At 45.2% G+C, this 23,905-nt stretch overlaps 1 protein-coding gene and 1 long non-coding RNA gene across 2 annotated transcripts; one reads left to right on the forward strand and one right to left on the reverse strand.

The window, feature by feature from the left end:
- Positions 1-1,661: 1,661 nt before the first annotated feature.
- Znf667 (zinc finger protein 667) lies at positions 1,662-22,579 on the reverse strand. Its single transcript, XM_048426868.3, has 5 exons — positions 22,438-22,579; positions 18,111-18,192; positions 15,440-15,566; positions 12,337-12,429; positions 1,662-4,888 (listed from the first exon to the last, which is right to left on the reverse strand). Exons 2-5 carry the CDS (start codon positions 18,141-18,143, stop codon positions 3,297-3,299), a joined length of 1,845 nt encoding a protein of 614 aa, XP_048282825.3. The 5' UTR covers positions 18,144-18,192; positions 22,438-22,579; the 3' UTR covers positions 1,662-3,296.
- Positions 18,122-22,033, forward strand: LOC125395458 (uncharacterized). Its single transcript, XR_007230565.3, has 3 exons — positions 18,122-18,254; positions 18,749-19,003; positions 20,941-22,033. It is a non-coding gene; the product is annotated as an uncharacterized LOC125395458 (long non-coding RNA).
- Positions 22,580-23,905: the final 1,326 nt, after the last annotated feature.

A 23,905-nucleotide genomic window follows, 5' to 3' on the forward strand; every position in this document is an offset into this window, starting at 1 on the left:
CATGTAGTGAAGGTGAGGTTGCTAAACACTTTTTTTTTTTTTTTTGAAAAGGTATGTGGATAGCTCAAGCCAAGCAGGGATCCTGGTTGCTAAGCCATCCCAAATGCTTACCTGCTCCAGATCTATCTCTTCTTTTGCTTCTATTGGCTCCTTAACGTCATTTAATATGTACCTCTGTAAGTGAATTTATGTCCATTTAAGAGTATGTATTCTGGAAATTGACCCCTTTATTATAACTTTTCTATGCTAAGAATTGAATCCATGGCCTTAACACAAACTAGGAATTACTCTATAACTTTTATCATTCATTCCTTGTTTTGTTTCAGCTTTTCAAGTGCTTATACCACCTATTACCCTGCTACCCTCACCCTCTCACCACACATACACTCCCACTGTTAGGGGTTGCACAAAACCCCCAAGCTAAACGACCATAACATACGTAGAGGACTGAACACAGACTCATGCAGGTTCCATGATTGCTGCGTCAGTCTCTGAGCCCCTGTGTGTCCTACTCAGTTGATTCTGTGACTTCAACCCCTATGACTCCTGAGAGGGCTTGGGTGGGGGCAGCAGACCAGAGCCAAGACAGGGTCTCCTCATAGCCCTAATAGAGACTAGGATTTAGATTCAGTTCCCCAAAATGAACAAAGCTAAACAGACAGTGCTTAGTAAAACCACAGCTTAGGAGCAATCGATCAGCAGGAGCCCCACAGCCTTCTGCTGGCTCAGCAGGCCCCCAAAGCTCCTTTGCTAGCTCAGCAGGCGCCCCCCCAGTCTCCTGATAACTCAAGATAGCGTTCTCTACTCTGCTGCTTGAAGGTCCCTAACCACTAGGACCTCCCACCAGTCAGCCCCATGCTAATTTTTCCTCCACCAATCAGCCCCAGATTATCCTTCCTCCCAGGAATTCCTCTAACTGCTAAAAAGAAGCTCATGATCTGCTTTGAGGGTCACCAGGTGATCTCAACATTGAAATTAATAAAGCGCTCTTGTTACTGCATATGTGGCTGTTGGTCTTTACTTAGGGGCTTCTCTCAGACCCTAACAGCTCCTACAAGCCTTTCTCCCCTTCTTCTGCAGGGTTCCCTAAGCTCGGTCTAATATTTGGCTGTGGGTCCGCTTCTGCTACCATAAATGTATACGTATAAATAAAATTTTAATTTTAAATTCTTTTTTAAAGATTTATTTATTTATTGTGTATACAACATTCTGCCTCCATGTATGCCTACATGACAGAAGAGGGCACCAGATCTTATTACAGATGGTTGTGAGCCAACACGTGGTTGCTGGGAATTGAACTCACAGCCTCTGGAATAGCAGCCAGTGCTCTTAACCACTGGGCCATCTCTCCAGCCCCAATTTTAAATTCTTAAAAAAAATTGTTTTAAAAGACAGGGTGGGACATGATTCAACCCTCCAAAGACACAGCCACATCCCCATAATCTAGTTCTTCCAATAACACCTCACCAAAACTTCCCAGAGTCACCTACCAGCTACCACCTATGGTGGACAATTCGTATTTAAATCCCAACACTTGTGGTCAAAATTAGACCCTCTTGGCCAAACAGTATAAACTTTTCTTAACAAGAAACAGGTGTTCTCCTAAATAGCTTTTGCACAAGGAAAACTCATACAAAAGAGCCTGATTGTATACAATTGAATCACACAAAAGAATTCGGACTTTATTTCTTATACAACGTACACAAGCTGGAAAGAGGGACAGAAAAATACATTGAACATGTTGACTAACTCAAATGGAAACAGCCAATACATTACCCCAGGAGGACTTCCATGAATTAATCACCTTGAGATGCTACAACACACTATCACTGACTGGTTGACTTATAGAGAAATGAGGTTTTCATAGTTCCTCCAAAGACTGGAAATCCAACATCAGGGTATCACACTGGTCAGTGGTAAGGGCCTTTTCTTAGTTTGCAGATGACCGTCTGTGTTCTCATATGGAATAGAAAGGGATCAAGTTCTCTGGTGTCTCTGATTAATACACTTATCAAAAAGGCCCATCCACATCATGATTCCATTAATCTCATTTCCAAATATCACACTGAGGAGTTAGAGCTTCAACATATGAGTTTTGGAGTAACACAAATGTTCAGGCCATAAAAACACAGTTACTTTTTATACAACAACTAGCAATATTACATGAAAATGCTGTTTATTTATATAAATATAGACAATTTATGTTCAAATAAAAAAGTAAAAAATAACTTCTCCCTGCTCTGAAGTTCCCCATTCTCCAGTCTCTCCTGCCCACCCCACCCCGAGCCTGTCTTAATCACACTAAGTTTCCACAGTGCATCTCGGCATCCATGGAGTCAGTGTGCTACTGACTGCTGCACACCACTGCCAACACTATTTTAACACTTCCCTGTTCTCATCCCAACACATGTCTCTCAAAAGAAGAGGCACCCTGTTTCCTGTTTCGTTTTTGGTTTTTTGAGACTAGGTTTCTCTGTGTAGCTTTGGAGCCTGTCCTGGAACTCACTCTGTAGACCAGGCTGACCTCAAACTCACAGAGATCCGCCTGCCTCTGCCTCCTGAGTGCTGGGATTAAAGGTGTGCACTACCACAGCCCAGCTGTTTCCTGTTTTGCCTGTTAGTCCTTACATACAGGAGTTCTAGTTCTGAGAACAGACTCAACACTCCATTCTCCTGGGACCTCAATGTGGGCTCAAAGCACCATCTGGAGTAAGATAGACTCGCAATCCTATTTGATTGTATGCATCCAGTGAACTGTCCTCAAAACTACACTGGAAATAAAATAGCAACTGAAAAACGCTCTCATTTACAAACCTCGGGACAATATCCTGAGCACACCTCAGCTGATTTCAGATCTTCAGTTCAAAATCCGTCAACTACTTTTGTGCTTTGGCTTTGAAGGGAAGAATATCATAAAATGGCCCCAAAGACACAAAACATTTTATAGGCAGATCGTTCCCTCCCTCCAATTAATGATTTCTGATGTAGGATTTTTTAGCATTATGATGGCATGGAAGCAATATCCAATAGGCTAGAAATTGTGATCTTTCGCTAGGCTGAAGATGAGCAGTAAGCAGTATGATTGCTCTCGAGATGCTGGGCAGCAGGATCAACTGAGAACTGGGACTCCACATTGTACTGTGCTGCTAGACAATCACATTTGGTAGGGTAGCTATACTAAATATAGCTCTATTTTAAATGTTTCAAGTTATGGTGAGTTTATCAGGACAGACATCGTAAGTCGAGAACACTCACGCACATTCCCCATGCCTCTGAACACTTCTTGGAAATCCTTTTCAGCTTCTGCAGTTAGCAGCAACGTCAGGACTTTCCTCTGAATGTGTGCTCTGATGTCGAATCAGAGATGAGCTCCGACTATACGCCTTACCACATCTGCTACATTCATATGGTTTCTCGAGAGAATGACTTCTCTGGTGCCGTATAAGGTCCGAGCCGCTGCTGAAGGCCTTCCCACACTCATTACATTCGTAGGGCTTCTCCCCAGTGTGACTTCTTTCATGCAGAATGAGGGATATGCGCTGAGTAAAGGACTTCTTGCATGTTTTGCATGCGTAGGGCTTCTCTCCAGTGTGAATTCTCTCATGCTGGGCAAGATGAGCGCTCTGGCTGAAGGCTTTCCCACACTGGTCACATTCATAAGGTCTGTCTTCACTGTGGATTCTCTTATGTCGGGTCAGAGATATCCGGTGGCTGAACGCTTTCCCACATTCTTCACACTGATAGGGCTTTTCTCCAGTGTGGATTCTTTGATGTTCAGTAAGAAATGACTGGCGGCCAAAAACTTTGCTACATTTATTGCATTTGAAAGGCTTCTCTTCTGAATGAATGTTCAGATGGACTTTAAGGTTTTTAATGCCACAAAACATCTTTCCACATTCCTTGCATTCGATGAGTTTCTTTTTCCTTTTATGAATTTTCTGGTGTTGAATAAGGGATGAATACCGATTGCAGACCTTCTCACATTTATTGCACTTAAACTGCTTCTCCCCATTATGAGTTCTTAGGTGCAGAATAAGGGTCGAAAGCCGTCTGAAGTCCTTCTGACACTTATCACATTTGTAGGGTTTCCCTGAAGTGTGAATTCTCTGATGAAGCATTAAGGGTGAGATCCTACTGAAGGACTTCCCACATTTCCTACATGTAAAAGGATGTTCTAAATGCCAAGTTCTCTGCTGGGGACGCTGATGTAAGGCCTTCTTATTTCCATGAGTTTTCTCTCCAGTACAAATTCTTTTACTTACAAGGACTGTCTTCTTTTTGAAGCCTCTCCCATATTTATTACACTTTTGTATTTTCTTTCTATTGTGAATTCTCTTATGAAGTAAAAAGGACGACATTCGGCTGAAGGCTTTTCCACATTTTCTGCACTGGTGAATACTCTCAACGATGTGATTATTATGGGGTACACTGAGAGATGGGCATGAACCTGGAGCCTTCTCATGGTTAAAATTTTCCTTTTGATTATGAACTCTCCTATGTATCATAAGAGTTAAATTTTTATGAAAAATTTCCCCACATTTATCACATTCATAGCTTTTGTCCCGATTGTGAACTTTCTGATGAAGAATGAGGGATAAGATCTGTCTGAAAACTTGTTTACAATTACTGCATCCGTAAGACTTCTCTCCAATGTGAAAGTCTTGATGAAGTTTAAAAGACAGACTTCGAAAAAAGGTTTTTCCACAATTATTACACTTTAAAGATTTCTTGCCTGAATGTCCTTTCTTGGGCTTTCTTACAAATGAATTTTTGTTTTGTTTTGTCATCCCGGTGGTGACCTTTTGTTGTGAAGAAACTGGTTTCTGATGAATACTTTGCACAGATTGACTTGGTGGTAACTTCTTGGTCTCACACTTAGACGCTGATTCTGAAATACACCAGGAAGTTATAATTAGTTTCCTGTGCTGAAGAAACGAAGCTCGTGTACTAAAAAGGAGTCATTATAATTAGTGGTTATAACAGCACAACGCTAACGAGAGAGAACAATGTGTCTTTCTCTAGTCCCCACTACTGTACTAAGTCTTGTGGTGACTACTTTTGTTCGTTCATTTTCTGAGACAGGGTTTCTCTATGTAACAGTCTTGACTGTCCTGAAACTCACTTTGTGACCAGGTTGGCCTCGAATTTTAGAGATTTACTAATGACCTTCTTGCTTTGTGGTGATTACTTTGAATCATCGGTGTGACACAATCCAGAGCCCCCAGAAGAACATCTGAGAATGTCATAATTACCTTTACCCACCGTGGGGAGCACCATCCCTGGGTTTGGGTTCCACATAGAATAAAAAGGAGGAAGCCAGCTGTGCAATGCCAGCATTAACGCATTTCTCAGCTCTCAGCAGTGGATCTTAAGCAGCTAGTTGCTTGAACTGTAACCTAGAATTGCGAACCAATAAATCCTTTCTCTCTTAACATGCTGTTTTCTGGGTATTAATCACAGCAACAGGAAACAGACATAGGACAGGGCTTTCCAGAAATATTTAGTAACTGGAATTCAGGAAAGATTGAAGTTTGAAAGAGAATAAATCACTTTTATATAGGTAATATATTTTATAGCATATACATTTAACTCCATAGATTGTTCATTAGTTAAATGCATTTCACTACATGAAATTCATAAAACGGAATTAAAAGGCATGGTTACTTGGGATTAAAGGTGGAAATAGAAATTAACTGTAAATGAAACTGTGTAATGAAAACATCTAAAACTGGATTATGGTGATATCAAACTTGGTAAATTTATGAAAAAATTGGATTATACTCTTAGGTTGAGTGAATACCTCTATAAAGTTATAAATCCTAAAAGCACATTCTTGAATACTGAACCCTGAGAAGCACGAATGTACTAACAGAGTCACTTGGAAAGAACATGCTCCAGCCTGTTGAGCGACCTGTAAGCATGTGATATGCTCCAAGTTTGCTAGTTTTTGTGAGGTGTCACCTATGTGGGATGGGCCTTGGTGATGTAGCTGGCTCTGAGTTATCATGTCTGCTCCTGTAAGTAACCCCTGACCCACAGTCCTGTAAGGAACCTCAACAAAACTCAGTGGTTCACCAAATTGGACTTTGGTGGTATCTGTACTTTGATCTATTGTGGGTTCCCTATTTGGGGTGTGTAGATGTATATGTTGTCTCCTCACAAAAAGCTTTGTCACACAACACACTCTGGGGTAGGCTTCTGGTGACGTAGCTGTCTTTGAGTCATTTCTGCTCTAGTAAGTAGTCATACTCCTTTCACCCATACTCCTGTAAATAACCTCAACAAAACTCACTGGTCCATCAAGTTGGACTTTGGTGGTATCCTTAAGTTGATCTGTCATTGGTTCCCTGGCTGGGGTGAGTAGATGTTTGCCTCCCTTCCCAGCATAGTGTTAGGTAACAGTGGGTGACATTCCACAGGGTGATGTCCTGGGCTACATAAGAAGATCCAATAAGCACAACCATCCATAATTTAACTTCTTGGCTCTCACAGCTGCCCCAAGGTGCTGTGACTTCTCCGTGATGAACTTTTAACCTCAAACTGCAAACCAAAATTAACCCTTTTGTGGTTGTTTGAATGAGAATGACCCCAGAAGGTTCACATATTTGAATGCTTAGCCACCAGTTAGTGAGACTGGGACAAGGAGGCATGACCATGGTGGAGTTGGTGACGCCTTTCTGGAAGAGGTACAGGCTGTGAGGTTTCCAAAGCCCACAAGAGGCTCAGTTTTTCTCTGCCTGATGCCTGCAGACCTAGATGGAAAGCACTCAGCTACTGCTGCAGTTCAATGCCTGTTTGCTGTCAGCCACACTGATGAGGGACTGGACTGGCCCTCTGAAACTGTGAGCAAGACTCCAGTTAGAGGCTTTCTTTTATGGGTTTCCTTGCTCATGGCATCTCCTCACAGCAATGAGCAGTGACTTTCCCCTTAAGTGCTTCCCTCAGAGTATTTTACCACAGCTGATGGAAAGTAATTAGGATGGAAGACTAGCTACACTATATTACAGTATCACGTATCATTAATATATATATTATATATATATATATTAAACGCATATTAATATATATGCGTTTGATTTGGGAGTCTAGGACCGCTTTACCTTTCTCAAGTCTGGACAGTTAGGAACTGTGAAGCACATGCTACTCCATGAATGCTGGGGAAAAGTTCTGTAATCCTGCAGCTGTTTAATATCTGATAATAACTATCATAATTACTAACAGGAGATTATGACACCAGAATTACATTCTGGTAAAGGAGGAATTAGGAAAAGTAACAGAAGGGCTGGAGAGATGGCTCAGCGGTTAAGAGCACTGGCTGCTCTTCAAAGGTCCTGAGTTCCATTTCCAGCAACCACATGGTGGCTCATGACCATCTGTAATGAGATCTGGTGCCCTCTTCTGGCCTGCAGGCATATGTGCAGACAACATTGCATACATAATAAATAAATAAATCTTTTTTAAAAAGCAACAGAAAATTTCACCATGAAGCCAGCAAGATCAGATAAGCAAGAAGTCTGGCTTCCCCAAGGCTCAGAGAACATGGTGGAGAAAGGGGTGGAACAAATATTAAGAGTCAGGATGGGGAGGAGTGTGCTCATTACACTCATGAGTTCACAGCTGTTATGGCCACCTGCACAAGGTCAAGCCAAATGGATCAGTCAATATTCTAGCAGGCAATACTAAAAAGGACTCAGTGGTTTACAACCAAACAAACATAAAGTGGAAGGAGGACCTGCTAGGGAGTATTGGGGTACTGGAAAGGCTGGGGTACAGATAGATACAGTCAATACATACGTGGATAAGACTCTCAGAGAAGTGGGGACAGAGAGATGGCTCAGGAGTGAAGAGTGCCTAATGCTGCAGAGGACCCAAATTCAGTGCCCAGTGCCCATACTGAGTCGCTTACAACCAATGTCCTGTGACTCCAGCTCTAGGGGAATGACATCACTAGCCGCTGCTAGCACCTGCACTCTAAATATGCAAGTGTACACACATACATAATTAAAAACAGGTAAATAAAAAGATATTAAATTATTTTCTTAAAGACTAATGGGATTTACCCTAGAATTCTTTCTGGCTCTGCTCCCATTGGGTGTGTGTGTGTGTGTGTGTGTGTGTCCATATAAGTGTAGGTACACACAGAGGAATTGGATCTCCCAAGCAGAAGGTACAGGTGCCCATGCAGTGAGGGTGTTGGGCACCAAACCCGGGTGCCCTGGAAGAGCAGTAGGTCCTCGTAACCACTAAGGCATTTCTACAGACTCTTTCTTATCTTTTTCTTCATACCTTCATTTACTGAGGACCTCGTCTGCTTCTTTTGAGACAGTCTCAGCATGACCTCTGGCAGGTCTGGCAGTCACCAGCTCACTAGCCTACTAGTCTCCGTCTCATAGAGATCACCTGCCTCTGCCTCCTAAGTGCTGGGATTAAAGGTTTGTGCACTAACACAACTCTATTTGGAATCACAAACCGCCAAGGCTCCACTCCTCACCCCCTGTTCTTTGACAGATCCTAAGCAAGGTATTTAGCCCCGGTCTTAATCCTAATTTTTCAAATTGGGATGACAAAGATTTCCACAAGTATTGGAGAGGATAAAAGAGATAATGAACTTGCAGGCCTTGGCACAGAACCTGGACCTAGCAAGCGCTCCATAAACTGATTGCTATCAATTTACTGAGACCATCTTTACTTTCCCAGGCACTGCTGACAAAGTCAAGGCCTTGTACACTCTAGGCAAGTGTTCTGCCACTGAGCTATCTCCAATCCCTTCAGGAAAAAAAGTGTGTCATCCAGGTCTAGTGAAAATGAACATTGAACTGACATTATGCTGCAGTTCTGTAGATGGCGCTCATCTGCTAAGTCTCCTTTGCTGGTTAGACTCGGCCCTGATCGATCACTGCCGTGGTTCTCAGCCTGAGGGTCGCAACCCCTCTGGGGGTCAAATGGCCCTCTCACAGGGGACACATATTAGATATCAGGTATTTACATTAGGATTAATCACAGTAGCAAAACCACAGTTACAAAGCAGCAATAAAATGATTGTACAGCTGGGGTCACCACCACATGTATTAAAGGGTGGCAGTGTTAGCAAGGCTGAGAAATACTGTAGTGCAGTAAAAGGAAAAACACAAAACTGGCAAAGGGGACAAGTCAAGGAGCTGAGACCCAGAGGCGTGGGACACAGGTTTTTGGGAGTCACAGGGGTTGTGCTCACTCCTCCAGCAACAAACTAGGAATGCAGCTGAGAATCCATCCCTAGAAAGACTGCTGAGAATCCACCCCTAGAAAGACTGCTGAGAATCCACCCCTAGAGAGGCTGCTGAGAATCCATCTCTAGAAAGACTGCTGAGAATCCATCCCTAGAGAGGCTGCTGAGAATCCATCTCTAGAAAGGCTTCTGAGAATCCATCCCTAGAAAGGCTGCTGACGTTGGTGCAGTTTCCTGGGGCTGGCAACATTACAACTCTGGAAAGCAACTCAGAGATCTCTAGAGAATAACCCTTGAATCTAGTCACACTTCTATGACTCAAAACAACAACCACTTCAAAGAGCTGTAGAAAATGGCATTTAAATAACTTAGAGTTCTGTTGAAGTGAGACACAATTGCTCCTGGAGGCACCGATCCATTCCCAGAGAATGTTGAGCACCAAAGACACTCCACTTGGAGCTTGTTTTCTTCTTGGCTAAACCGGCCTTTGGGCAAGGAACTGCCCATACCTCAACCACTGACAAAATACATAGTATTCAGAAATGGATAAGCAGGACTGTCAAATATTGCCAAGACTGGGTAAGGTGGTTTTGAAAAATTTCTTGCCTTTAAAAATAGTCTGCCAGTTATTCTAGGCCTTAGCCAAAGTTGGTTGCCTCAATGTTGCAAATGAGACGTTGGGTGACTGTCCAGGTAGCCAGTTGTCTCTGTCATTTGTTGCACATTTTGGAAGTTGCTTGATTGCACTTCTTACTCACTCATTAGTTCCCTTCTCGGATCTTCGATGGGGTTGAAGACTAAATAAGTGTATTTACTTTCCTCTCATGACTTGGTCAATTTATTTATTATACAAGACTTAAGCTAATTAAAATAGGATATTTGTTCTTATTGTATATGATTTTGTATTAGACTCAGAACTCTCTTATTTAAAGAAAAGAGGGGGTGCTGTAGGAAGTATTACAGCTTATATTAGCCCGTCTACTGGGGTGTGGGCTCTCTTACTATTTATGGGGAAGCTGAGCATGCATGCTCCCCTTTGCTCTCGTTCCCCTGGTTCAGTGTCCAGTCGGCTGCTCCTTTGGGTCCTGTGATTCAACTGGTCAAGCGGAGAATTCTGATTTGTGAGTTTACTCTTTAAAAAAATGCCTATTTCTTATTTCTGAGCTAGCGTGGGATTTCTTTTAAGCGTCTGACCATCTTAACTCACGGAACACCTGGTACAGTAGGTTACTGGAGGTGTGCCTGGAAAAGATACACCAGGCCCCTCCTGGATATCGTGTGACTAAACCATCCTTGTTCCAAGTTCCCACCACTATGCCTCGCCTTGGGCCTAAACACAATGGATGCAGTCCACCCTGGGCTGAACCCTTCAAGACCATGAGCCAAATTAAACCTCTCTCTCTTTTATGCTGCACGCAGCATCTGTCAGTGACTGAGAAGTGATAAAGCACACTTAGAGGCTCTCAGTCACTAATGGCTGCGCATCAGTGGCCTTTCTCCCTGGTTTGTACCTAGCTCCAAGACTCAAATTAAATGATGTTTACCTGAGACAGCCAAAGAGAAATTTATCTGCCGAGGGAAGTCACTGACTAGCAGCCAAAAAGAAACATTACAGATGAGATGAACAATTTTGTTTTGTTTTGGGAGACGGGGTTTTGCTGTGTAATAGCACTGCTGTCCTGGAACTCCCTCTATAGACCAGGCTGGCTTCAAACTCAGATCTTCCTGCCTCTGTGTCCCGAGCAAGTCACAGGACTGCTCTGGATGGCAGTGCCCCATTCACCTATGACACTGTACTAATTCCACCCACTACAGCCTGCTGGGAGGAAATGACCTCAAAGCGTACCTGACACCAAGTAGAGACCAAATGAATATTTGTTATTCTCGCCCTAAGGATTTATACCTGAGCTCTTTGCACGGGCCTGAGGCTTTGCCATGTGTAGTGGGGAGCTCTCAGGTAACATTTCAAAGAGGAATTGCCCTTGTGATTGTTGAATACAGATATGAGGCATACACCACTGTTTCAGGAAAAACTGATGACTGCCCACTATGAAGTAAAGTTTATTAGGAGAAAGGGTCTCGAGATCACAATCAGACCTCAAGGCATGAAGAGTGTGGGATAGTAAATGGTTTAGTGTATGTGAGAACCAAACATCGTTTGGGGTCTTAAACAGAAGAAGAGGTTTTACCTGGAGAGCAGCTTCTTTTCAAGAGAGAGTAGGAGACAGGGAAAGAAGATGGGAGGAGGGAGATGGGAGGAGGGAGATGGGAGGAGGGAGATGGGAGGAGGGAGATGGGAGGAGGGAAAGCACGCACATAATGAGAGCCTCTGAGACACAAGTCATGAGATGTATGGCTGGGAGGAGGCCATAGGAGCGTCTTCAGAAGATGGGAGGAGGGAGAAGGGAGGAGGAGGAACACTTACACAATGAGAGCCTCCAAGACAAGAACCATGAGATGTATGGCTGGAAGGAGGCCAGAGGAGCCTCTTCAGAGAAGTACCCAGAGCAATCTTTAGAGAACTCTCTCAAACCCAGAAAATATCTGACTTTTATAATATTTCAAGGAGTAGCAGAAAGTTTTATATCACATGATTTACGTTGTGTATCTGATCAAAAGCACAGAAGGTCCTGGCACTGACTAAGACATACTTTAGACGCTACAGAGACCACAACACAGAACGGCTCCGTAACTCTGTGCCCTAGGGAGGGGTTCAAGCTGGAGCTGAGTTTCTTCAGGTGGTAGGAGCTGGCCTCTTAAGAGTGACCACTGCCTTAAAGAGGCAGGCACTTGATCTAACGATTATCCCAGGCAGAATGCTCACTTCTCTACTAGGATACCTGCAAAGGCTCTTGGAACTCAATCAGGTTTGGGGGCTGAAGCCCTCAGGCGGGGTTTAGTATCCTTATAGTGTTCCGTCACCCTTCCAGCCCTATGATGATACAATAAGAAGGAAGTAGGTTGTCACCAGATACTACATCTACTAAAGTCTTCCTCTTAGAATGACCAACTCTCAGGACTGTGTATGACATATTCTGTGGTTTACAAACAGCCCAGTGTATGTACTGCTCACACATCCTTCTGCAACTGGAATGGTAAGACCTAGGCCTTGGTCCTCAGCCACTCACCAGGGCCCTGGCGCCGTCTTGGTGGCTCCACCATCCATGGTGCTTTCCCTTTCTCCAACAAGGTGATAATATTTGGCCTCCGGCAGGCAAGACCTGGACATGGGACAAATAAGAGAACTGGTCATTACGTGGGCACCACTGAAATAGGAGCCATGCCCTGTGTCAATAAAATGTGGGTTTGTCATCACGATGGAAATACACAGAATGTGAGGGGCAGCTGAAGAGTGGAGGTAGGGTAGGGAAGGACATGGAGAGATGGCTCAGGGATAAGAGCACTGCCTGCTCTTCCAAAAGGTCCTGAGTTCAATTCCCAGCAACCACATGGTGGTTCTCAACCATCTTTAATGAGATCTGGTGCCCTTTTGAGGAAGAGACTTGATCAGTCGTCCTCATCAACTTAGACCATGAAACCCAATATGGACAAGTTCCACAGAACTGTCATACACGGGCTGCCCATGTATGCTTCAGCATTGCCAGGGAATAAATTTCATTCATTTCATTTCAGGGAAGAAGACAGACATGGTGATTTCTAGGGCCTCTCATATCCGAATAATAAGTGCATAGGGGAGCTTCTTAGGTTGGGTCAGAGAAATCAACCAACCAACAGTGATTCGAGCTTGGAGCTCCATCCCATCCCTAACCTCACAAGAGGGCTAGTGAGAGACTGGAGACTGACCAATCAAACCGATACAGTGAGGCCTTTATAATCCCAAAGCAGGGGTTCAGAGAGCAGGGAGGCCGCTGAACATGTGGGGAGCAGCATTCCTAGAGAAGGCATTCTTCACTCTTTCCCCTGAATCTCTCCTGATTTATCTTTTCTTTCTTTCTAATATTTAGTTATTTTATGTATAAACACACATCAGAAGTGGGAATCAAATCCCATCATACTTAATCTTTGGCTCTGACAATGACCCAGGTAAGTAGTCCAATATCCAAGTAAGAATTGTTTGGTGCTGGAATAACCTCCACCCCTCTGGTGTCAGACTAGTCTGTGCTGAATGGTTAAATGTGAGAGATGGTTTTAAATTTTTATTATAAAGAGAAGAGGAAAACTGAGTTATGTACAGTAACGTTTAAACTAACTGTGGTGATTTACATGAAAATGGCCGCCACAGCCCTTCAGAAGTGGCACTATTAGGTGTGGACTTGTTGGAGGAAGTGTGCCACTGGGGAAGGGGCTTTGAGGCTTCAGATGCCCAAGACAAGCCAGTGGCACTCTCTCTTCCTGCTGCCTGCCCACCCAGATGTATAACTCTAAGCTACCCTCTCCAGCCACCATGCTTCCCGTCATGATCATAATGGACTAAACCTCTGAACTCTCAGCCAGCCCCAATTAATCCTTTTTCTTTCTAAGAGTTGTCAGGGTCATGGTGTCTCTTTACAGCAACTGAAACCCTGACTAAGACACTAACTCTACAGAATAAATTACTTTTCCAAACATAGGATCAAATGCTCTTGGGACAAGGTCGTAAGTGATCCTCCTTCAGCTCACTCTAAACTGCCACCATTCTGTGACCCATTGTTATGCTGTGCCTCCATTCAAGGCTTTGAGACCAAAAGTGTACAAAAGCAAGAAATAAGGGCTGGAGAGATGGCTCAGTAGTTATAAGCACTGGCTGCTCATCCAGAGGTCCCGGGTTCGATTCCCAGCACCCACATGGCAGCTCACAACTGTCTGTAACTCCAGGATCCAACACCCTCACACAGACATACATGCAGGCAAAATACTAATGCACATAAAATAAAAATAAACAATTTTTTAAAAAGGATTAAAAAGCAAATAATGTAGTTATATATAATAATTTCTATGTAACAAAATAACTTTCACACATATGCATGCACATAACACACAAATAGCCAAAAAACAGCAACTTGGACCCATTAAGGATTTAAAAAGTGAAAGAATTTGATCTTACATGGCCTCAAGTTCTGCAATCTAAACATCCCCTTTGCCAGCTTTGCCAGTCAGAGTTTGTGGTGGTTTGAATAAAAATGGCCCCTAATAGATCCATAGGGAAAGGCACTATAAGGTGTGAACTTGCTGGAGGAAATGTGTCACTGCGGGGGTAGACTTTGAGGATTCAGATGTTCAAGCCAGACCTAGGAGATCTGACACCTTCTTCTGGCCTCCATAGGCATCAGGTAGGCACATGGTGTACATACATACAAACATGCAGGCAAAACACTCATACACAAAATAAAATATATAAATTATAAGAAAATACAGTTTATAAATGACCCACCAATTCCATTCGTAAATTTATAGCCAAGAGAAATAAAAATATACACCCCTGTTCATGAAGTTACGTAGTGGTAGTGCATGCCTTTAATTCTAGCACCTGGGAGGCAGAGGCAGGAGGATCTCTGTGAGTTCAAGGCCAGCCTGGTCTACAGAGTGCGTTACAGGACAGCCACAACTGTTACACAGAGAAACCCTGTGTTGAAAAACAAAACACACAAAAAAAAACCTGTTCATGACTGCCCACATTAGCAATTCATTAAAAGTACAACAACCCAAATACCCACCTGTTAATAAAAGATAAATGAGACAAAGAAGTCTAGCCAATATAATTACTCAGTAATGAACCAGAACAAAGTACTGATATATGCTGAAACAGGGGTGAACCTCAAACATTACACTAAGAGAGAAAAGGCTGTGTGTTTATGATCCCATTTGCACACAAGGCTCAGACTGGCAATCCAACGAGACAGACGAGGGCTAAGGATTGCCCACTCTTGAGGGCTACATGGGCATTGGAAATGAATTGCTCTTGATTACAGGGTTTATTTGGAGAGTAATGAAAACATCCTAAAATTGACCATGGTAACTGATGTCTAATTCTATGATTACAGTAAAAATCAACCAACGGTGTAATTTAGATGCAGATATAGGCACACACACACACACACACACACACACACACACACACAGAGAGAGAGAGAGAGAGAGAGAGAGAGAGAGAGAGAGAGAGAGAGAGTCATTAAAAAGAGATGCACACAACTTAAGTGGCTTCCCTTTTCCTGAACAGCCTGACTGACACATGCCCTTCACAGGCAGGTTATGGACTACTGAAAGGGTGAGGGGGGGAGCATGACACCTTACCAAGAGAGACCAGATTCTGATAGTTCTCCAACATGACATCTTCGTACAAATCCTTCTGAGTGGGACTCAGCCATTCCCATTCCTCCTGCGAGAAGTAGATGGCTAAGTCCCCAAATGTCACCGATGCCTGCAATGAATAAAGTTATGTCTATTCAACCATGAGCTTCAGAAGTTCCTTCTGCAAAAGATAAGATCTCCTGAGTAAATTGGGAACATACGGACCATGGGAAAGGGTAGAAGGAGAGGAGAAAGGAAGGGAGGGGAGTAGAGAAAAATATATAGCTCAATAAAAACAATAAAAAAATTAGAAAAAAGTTTCCTCTATGTGGTAGAGAAAATAGCAAATACGTGAGACAGGTCATGACAGGAGCTCTGCAACCAAAGAAGCAGGGATAAGAAATAAATTCAATAGTATATTATACGTAGTATAACATAATAAATCTGTTATTAAAGATTATGCTGCATTCAAAGTCAGAGGACCAGACTGAAGAGATGGCTCAGCGGTTAAGAGCACTGACTATTCTTCCAGAGGTCCTGAGTTCAATTCACAGTAACCACATGGTGGCTCACAAACATCTATAATGAGATCTGGCACCCTTTCCTCGCCTGCCAGCAAGCAGAACACTGTATACATATAAATGAATAACTCTTTGCAAAAACAATAAATAAAATAAAATAACAGAGAAATTGGTTTTTCTGGTTTTTAGAGTTAAGGCATTTTTTCTCTAAGTATCTGGTTCACTTGGTATTCACCCTTAGTGGTTGTGAACCATTGCCAAGAGAATCATAGCAATGCTACAGATGAGGAGACTAAGGCCTAGAGAGGTGAGGTAAACTATTGCAGTTCACACAATTACTAAATCAAGAAGTTAGGATTCAATCACATAATCTGGCTCCCTCAAAATAAACAAACCCAGATACTCTATAATCAGGTTATCACTGGCTCATGGCAACAAAGAAAGATGTGCGTGTGTCTGGGGAAGTATGCACATGCTCACTTGTGTGTATGCATGTGTGAGGGTGCACATATACTCATGTACACGGAGAACAGAGGCCGACAATCAGCAGCTTCCTCAGCTTCTTCCACCTTGCTTTTTAACGTGGGGTCTCTCATGACACTGGTCAGCCAGTGAGCCCCCTCTCTCTGCCTCCCCAGCTGTGAGATTACAGATGCACACTGTTGAATTTGGCCTTTATGTGTGTCCTTGGGGAGGCAGGGGGTGTACTATGGTGCACATGGGTCTCTGAGGACAACATGGAGGGCAAATTGGTTCTCTCCATCTACAATGTGGGTCCTGAGAATCAACCTCGGGTGGCCCTTACCTGCTGAGCCATCTTGCTGGCCAGCACCTTTTTTTAAGACCGGATCCTAACTCAGGTCCTCCTGATTGAATGGCAAGCACTTGCTGTCATCTACCTCAGCTACGTTATACAGACTACCTAGGTCTCGCTCTGGGTTGCTTGACTACTACTCTCATGAAAATAGGGGAGGGAAAGAATGTGCAAAATGTGAAAATGAACTGAATTTTGTTAATAACAAACATACCCGGAAGAGAATCTAAGCCCCAAATGAAAATACAGTTAGTCAACAATTTGATTTTGGTTCTGGGAAACCCAAGCAAAAGACCCAGCTACCCGGTGTTGTGGCTGAACCCTGACCAAGTCAGAAACGACAGGGAATGTATGTTGATGCATAGTTATTGGGGCAGCTAGAGAGAATAGGCACATGTAACTGAGGGAAATACGTTTTGTTAGCGTGAGACAGGGCCTCAGGTATCCAAGGCTAGCCTGGACTCACTATGTAGCCAAAGATGACTCCATCTTCCTGTCTCTATCCTGTGAGTACTGAGGTTACAGGCATGCTCCACCACACTCTATTTATGGGGTAGAGGGGTGCATGGGATTGAACTCAGGGTTTATGCATCCTTGTCAAGCAATCTGAGCAACATTCCCAGACTAAGGAAATGTGTTTTGTTTAGTTTGTTTGTTTTTTCGTTTGGTGTTTCAAGACAGGGTTTCTCTGTGCAGCCTTGGCTGTCCTGAAACTCTGTAAACCAGGCTGGCCTCAAACTCACAGAGATCCATGTGACTTTGCCTCTCGATTGCTGGGGTTAAAGGCATGGGCCACCACTGCCCAGCTGGAAATTAAGAGAAACTGCCCTTGAGTTGCTGCGACGCCCATCTGGTCATCTCCAGTGGTGAAGCAGGTCAGTCATAAGACTTGTGCACCCCACTTTTTCATTTCCAAATTATACTCCTCATTCTTGTACCTTAACCGGGCACACTTCTTCCATGTGAGTATTGGTTTTACAAGGAACAACAAAGTGATACAACTGGATTAAATCTGGCACATATGCACCTAAACCTTCGGCTGAGTGGGTCCCACCTGGGTACTCATCCCCGGCCAAAGAAACTACAGAGCTCTCATATTCTTTCTGGGGAGGGCAATTCCGAGTCCTGCAGAGCCCCTGGTCCACTGTGAACACAGAATGGAAATGGAACCCACAGCAGCTTCCTGAGTGCTGGTTACTTCTCAGGTCCCATCTCCATAGAAACGGGAGGACCACCAGGTACCGCAACCATCTCCCACAGGCAGGAAATCTCCGGAAAGCAAACAAATGGGCCACATCTTATAGACAGAATGGAGCACACGGGAGGGGTCGCCACTTACCTTGGACTTTGATTTCCCTCGTGCTGCAGGCATCCTTTCCCCGGGACTTTGATGATCCACATTCAAAGGCTGAGACAGAGTGCTGGGAGAAAAGAGAGATCATGAAGCTCAATGGCCTTTGGAGTGACCCCGATATAGGCCAAGGTACTTGGAACAAGTCTGTCCGTCTATCATGAGTGTGTGTATGTCCCACTCTTAGGGACATAGGGTGTCTATGTGTGTGTGGTTTATGTGTGTCACAGGGTGTGTATGTGTGTGTATGGTTTGTGTGTGTGCGTATGTGTGTCCCACTCTTAGAGTGTCTATGTGTTTATGATTTGTGTGTGTGTATGTATGAGTGTCCCACTCTTAGGGACATAGGGTGTCTATGTGTGTGTGGTTTATGTGTGTCATAGGATGTGTATGTGTATGGTTTGTGTGTGTGTGTATGTATGTGTGTTCCACTCTTAGAGTGTGTATGGTTTGTGTGTGTGTGTCTCACTCTTAGGGTGTATATGTGTGTGATGGTGTGTGTGTCCCACTCTTAGGGCATCTGTGTGTGTGTGGTTTGTGTGTGTGTATATGTGTGTGTGTCCTGTTCTCAGGGGTGGGAAGGGACAAGGAGGAACTCACACAACACTCCACCTCTACAATCACAGCAGGCTCCTGATCAGGACACAGATGAAGAATATACAGACACCCAGCCCTCCATCTGACTAGTGACTGCTGGTGCCAGGCTCTGCCATGACAGCTAAAGCAGGAAGGTACCTGCTCCCATGTACCATTCGTTCAGGCAAGGAAAACAAGTCCACACGGCACACGATGACTTAGGTCAAGAGCAGGAATCCTGACTGTTCTGTTCACTGCCCTACTCAGAGCTACTACACCCAGAGAAGCTGCCTAACAAAAAGCAGGTACTGGGGCTGGGTCGCTAAGCTGCTAGAGAGATATGGACCAGCAGGCACTTAGCCTTGGGCTCAACATCTGGTGTAACATAAATTGGGCGTGACAGCACGTACATACCCTAGGGGGTGAAACATGGACCAGGATAGGGGACCAGAGTAACAGGGTAGTCAGGAAAGGCCTCTCCGAGGAGGCAACAATGAGCTGAGGTCTGAATGTGCTCACATGCTCACCACAGGGCACAGGGTAGAGCCAAGGTACTGTGCTAGGCACGGGCTGTGTGCTAAGGCAGAGTGAGGTGAGAAAGGCTGATGGAATCAGATCGCGAAGGTGGCTGTGAGCGGTTTCTGTGATAAGATATTACTAGGGGAAAGGTGAGAGGAGCTGAGCAGAGAGAAAGACTAATCAGACTCTGTAACAAAATCTGGAGGTGGCAGCATTGCACATAAACTGCTTTGGTAGTCATAGAGAAAGCAAGACTGGTATTGGATTAATTACAATAAAACTTACATATATATTTGCACTAACTTGGTGTAACCATTTTTCCAAGGCAAGGTTTATGAAATGTAAGCACAGAGTAACGTAAGCACAGTTTCCATCTGCAATGAAAATTGCTATAGATGCACTAAGGCAAGCAAGATGTTATTAATTTTAATAAATTTATGTCTTTTTAAAAATGTGGCTACTGGAATATTCAAGTTTATATGCCTCTTATGGTTTCAGACAGTGCTCCATATATTACATACGATACATTATTTCATTGTTCTTTTTTATTCAGAACTCTTATTATTTCCTCATCTATATAATTACTTACTTTGCAGTGCTGCAGACAGAAACTAGAGCCTTGTGCATGCTAGGCAAGCGCTCCAGGACTAAGCTCTATCCACAGCAGAGTGCTGGCTGATCACTGTTTACTTAGTTAATATCACAAACCCACACACAAGTGCGTGCTGGGTGTAGGATCAAGAGCAAGGATCTTGACTGGGATGTGGATGCCGCTCAGGAGGGCGAGGACTTGCCTAGCATGCAGGAAACTGTTTCCAGCACCGTGTAAACTGGGTGTGGTGGCAGCTTCCCAGCACTGGGACACTTCCTGGGCTACACAGCAAGCTGGAGGCCAGCCTTGGATTCAGGAGACCCCGTCTCAAAAACAAAACCCACAAAAACTAGAGCAGAGACTGCACACCTGTGGACTGACCACTAATGCACCCTGAATATGCTGGTGTGTGCTGACAGAAGTGGGATTCCGTCTCCCTGTGCTGACATGACACTGTAAAGAGACAGCGGGACAAGCACTCACTCACCCCATAGCCTCTAAAACGTGGGCCTTCCAAGAAAGCAGAAACAGGGACAAACTAATCCCCTACTGGGAAAGCAGGAAATCTGGAGAAAAAGAAAATAGTCTAACTCTTTACTGAATAATAGCATGTCCTGCATATTAAAAAAAAATGGAGTCACTTGAAAATAAGTTTAGATCTGATGACAGTTTACTCCTAAACACCCTCAAAGAATGCCATCCTCATACCTGGTGCTATTAAGAGCAGATCTAGACAGATCTTTTATTATTTATGTATTTGCAAAGATCTTTCTGTGATAGTCTATGGAAGATACAGAAGGAGCTGAAACTGGAAGCATGAACACTTCCCTCTACAAATGGTGAGGGGAGATAAGTGGAACGAAGGCTAGGCTTAGCTAAGTTTTTATGCTAAACAAGAATTTCAAGATGATCTATACTGTCTATGGGAAGCCATCTTCTCAGAAAGCTACATTTATTATGCTTCTCTCTTTGTGGGATGGGGCAGTAGTTAAAGAGTAATAGTAATAATTACTGGTTGGATTAATTACTTAAAAGATTAGTAAGTACTAAGTATGCATAAAGTTTTGAAGCCATTAAACCTGAGAGCAATTTGTTACAGCAGCCACATTATCTCCTGTTCTTTCCTTTCAGATTATAGGCCCAATGAATGGTTGCTTCTTCTGTCAGTGATCAATACTGAAAAAAACGAGGCTGGGATGAAATGAAGGGTCTGTTGGTGCTGCCTGCAGAGACTCAACAAGGTCACTCCAAAAAGGTTCTGTGACTTCCACCATGTTGGTGGGTAACAGTGGCTGGCCCCAGGCCCTCTGCATCTACCCCCACCACCTCCATTTATCTCCCTCCAGATACCCTGATTAGGAAGACACACAACAGGTTCCACAGGTCAGGGTAGGCTGTATCTTCCCTTCAGAACCATACTTGGGCAGACACCAAGAAGGCAAGTGCTTGCCTAGGGGTAGAAGGGGTGGGGGGTGCGAGCGGTTCTCAAAGCAGAGAGACCAGAACATCTGCTGGAGGTGGAAGATGGCCAAATTCCAAAGCAGACACAAATTTTTCTGAGATTCCGCACAATCCTACCTGGACACAGGTAAACAAAACAGCACAGCACAAAACCAGCACTCCCAGAACTACAACAAAGGCCAGACCTACAGGGTACTCACTACGTCCCAGGCAGCACACCTTTAGCCTCCCATCAACACCGACAGGCTGTTTATCCTGTTGTACAGAACCAAGTCTCATCCTTAACAGGTTCAGTTTCCCAGAGTAGCCATCACATCTCCTGCTCTAGAGGAGCCCGTTGCCACAGTAACAAATGAGATAAGGCACAATCAATCACGCATTGGCACACATTCAACAAAGCCACAGACATCTGGTGGCGCGCAGTATCTCTAGACTGTGATAAACAGCTTCCTCTCTCTCTCTCTCTCCTCTCTCTCTCTCTCTTTCTCTCTCTCTCTCACACACACACATTTTCGCACACGCACTGCTAGCGACAACAGAGACACTCAAAACTGTGTGCCCACACCTACTCTCGCAGCACCCTCCAGCCTGCGGGGGCTTCCTTTTCTCACTACGACGCCACAAATCAGGCACCTGTTCCTGGGCCTCACAGGCCCGGCACCCCTAGACTGTGACAAACAGCCCCATCGGTCTGTCACACTCTTTCACGGGTACAACGGAGATGCTCACAACTGTGCTCCCACATCCTTTTCGCACGTCACAGATCACGCAGTTGGCACACGCACCTGCTTCTTGAGGCCCACAGGCCTACTCAGTTTCACTCCTTCCCAACCCCTCCCTCCCTCCTTCTTCCACCCCCCGCCCGTCTCACGCACACAAACACATAAACACACACACACACACACAAACACACACACACGTGGAATCACCTGAAGGATCCTCACTCCGTATCCACCCCACGGGCCATGTCAACCATACACGGGGCTTTAGGAGTGCACCGAATCACCTCAGATCATTAGAGGAGTTCAAGAGTGCTCGACCTACGCAGACTAGCCGCGCGCACACGCACACACACATAACACACACATACACACACACACACACACACACACACACGCCAGCAATCATTTCCACGGAAGCCTCGCTCCCGGTCAGCCAGTCCCTCACCTGCCTCCCAGCTGTCCTCAACCTCACAGCTGCGACTGAGCTGCCAGCGATTAAGCCCCCGCGCCTGCGCACTGGCCGCCCGGACCCGCAGGGGTCCCCCTCCAGGGCCGCTCCTCCCGCCGCCCCGCGAGCAACACGTAGACGAGTGCGGCCCCGCCCCCGGGGGCTTCCCCGGGAGCGCTGAGCCACGCCCCCTGACGCTCACGCAATCAGAGCCCGGGAGACGGAGCGAGGCCACGCCCCACACAAATTTGCACAGCGCGCGCGGGGAGAGGTGTGCTCTTCCGCGGACGCGCGTGCGCGTTCCCGCCGGGCTCCGGGTTACGACGCTGCGGGGTGTGTCCATCCCGGGTGCTTCTCCTCGCAGCGTCTCACACCTCGGGCGCACTGGGTCCCACGCGCATCACGCCGTGCGCAGTCGCGAGCTTGCACCGGCCTGCCTCCGGCGAAAGCACGCCCAACCCAGGAGGGAAGGGCGTTTCCGTCTCCGTGCCCGCTGGTCCGGAGACCTAGTGACCTTGGGCGTGGAGCAGGGGGCGGTGACTGACTCGGAGAAGGAAGAGCGTCCCACCCTGGAGTCCGGTAGAAGCCTCTCCTAGCCGAGCGCGGGAACTCCCGCACAACTGACCACTGCTCAAGGCCTTACTCCCGCAAGCTGCAGACCTGAGATTTTTAGGAACCTCCGTAGAAATCCCACTTAAAGGGGAAAGGCCTGTCCTAAACCTCTTGAGTAACCCCAGTCATTTCTGGCTCTATCTTATCAAATCATATCAAATAACTCCCATCCAAGGCACTTCGGGAGCCACCTCACAAGGTGAACCTTGAGGACACTCTTGGCTCAATGACAGGACAGAGCCGACACTAGACCCTATAACATCCCTTAGCGAGAACACAGCCATTGATGTTCGCACAGGAGAAAGCGTGGCAGCCGCACAATTCAACACATCCACACGTGAATACGCCAAGTGCCCAGAGGAAAGAAAGTGTCAAGACCGACGGCGGTGAGCATCAGCCGCGACAAACGCCGCTGAGATCCTATAGTTCTGTCCACAACCCTACTGAGGCAAATACTGTGATTTCATTCCACAGACGGGAAAACAGGTTCAAGCACCGGAGACCCCTGAACTGGAAACTGGGCGGAGGCGCGGGCACTTAAGTTCTACACAGCATTTCTCCAAAGAGGAAACTCAAGAATAGGGGTGCAGGGTGGGAAGCCCCAAAGAAGAGGTGCGGCTCAGAGTCTCACATCCCCTTCTAAGTTTCTCCATCTATCCAACGAGTGAGGCAGGTCATTTTCCTGGAGATTGGAAAGGGGGCAGACTAAAAGTTGCATTCACTCCCCAGTGGATGGTAAAAAGAAAAAGAAGAACGAAAAAGGAAAGGGCATGACTGACTGCTCCTGGTGTTGTGGAGGAGAAAGTTTGTGTAATAAAAGGGAGACATAGTCAGAGGCAGGGACATCTGGGAG

The sequence above is a fragment of the Myodes glareolus genome, chromosome 1, assembly GCF_982192425.1.
Source record: "Myodes glareolus chromosome 1, mMyoGla1.1, whole genome shotgun sequence".
In the NCBI taxonomy this organism is placed as follows: Eukaryota; Metazoa; Chordata; class Mammalia; order Rodentia; family Cricetidae; genus Myodes; species Myodes glareolus.

Coding starts and splice junctions, on each gene's coding strand:
- Znf667 (XM_048426868.3), bottom strand. CDS start 18,143: ATGCCTGCAGCACGAGGGAAATCAAAGTCCAAG. Junction 12,430..15,439: donor TCAGAATCTGGTCTCTCTTG/GTAAGGTGTCAT, acceptor TCCCATGTCCAG/GTCTTGCCTGCCGGAGGCCA. Junction 4,889..12,336: donor AAGACGGCGCCAGGGCCCTG/GTGAGTGGCTGA, acceptor GGTGTATTTCAG/AATCAGCGTCTAAGTGTGAG.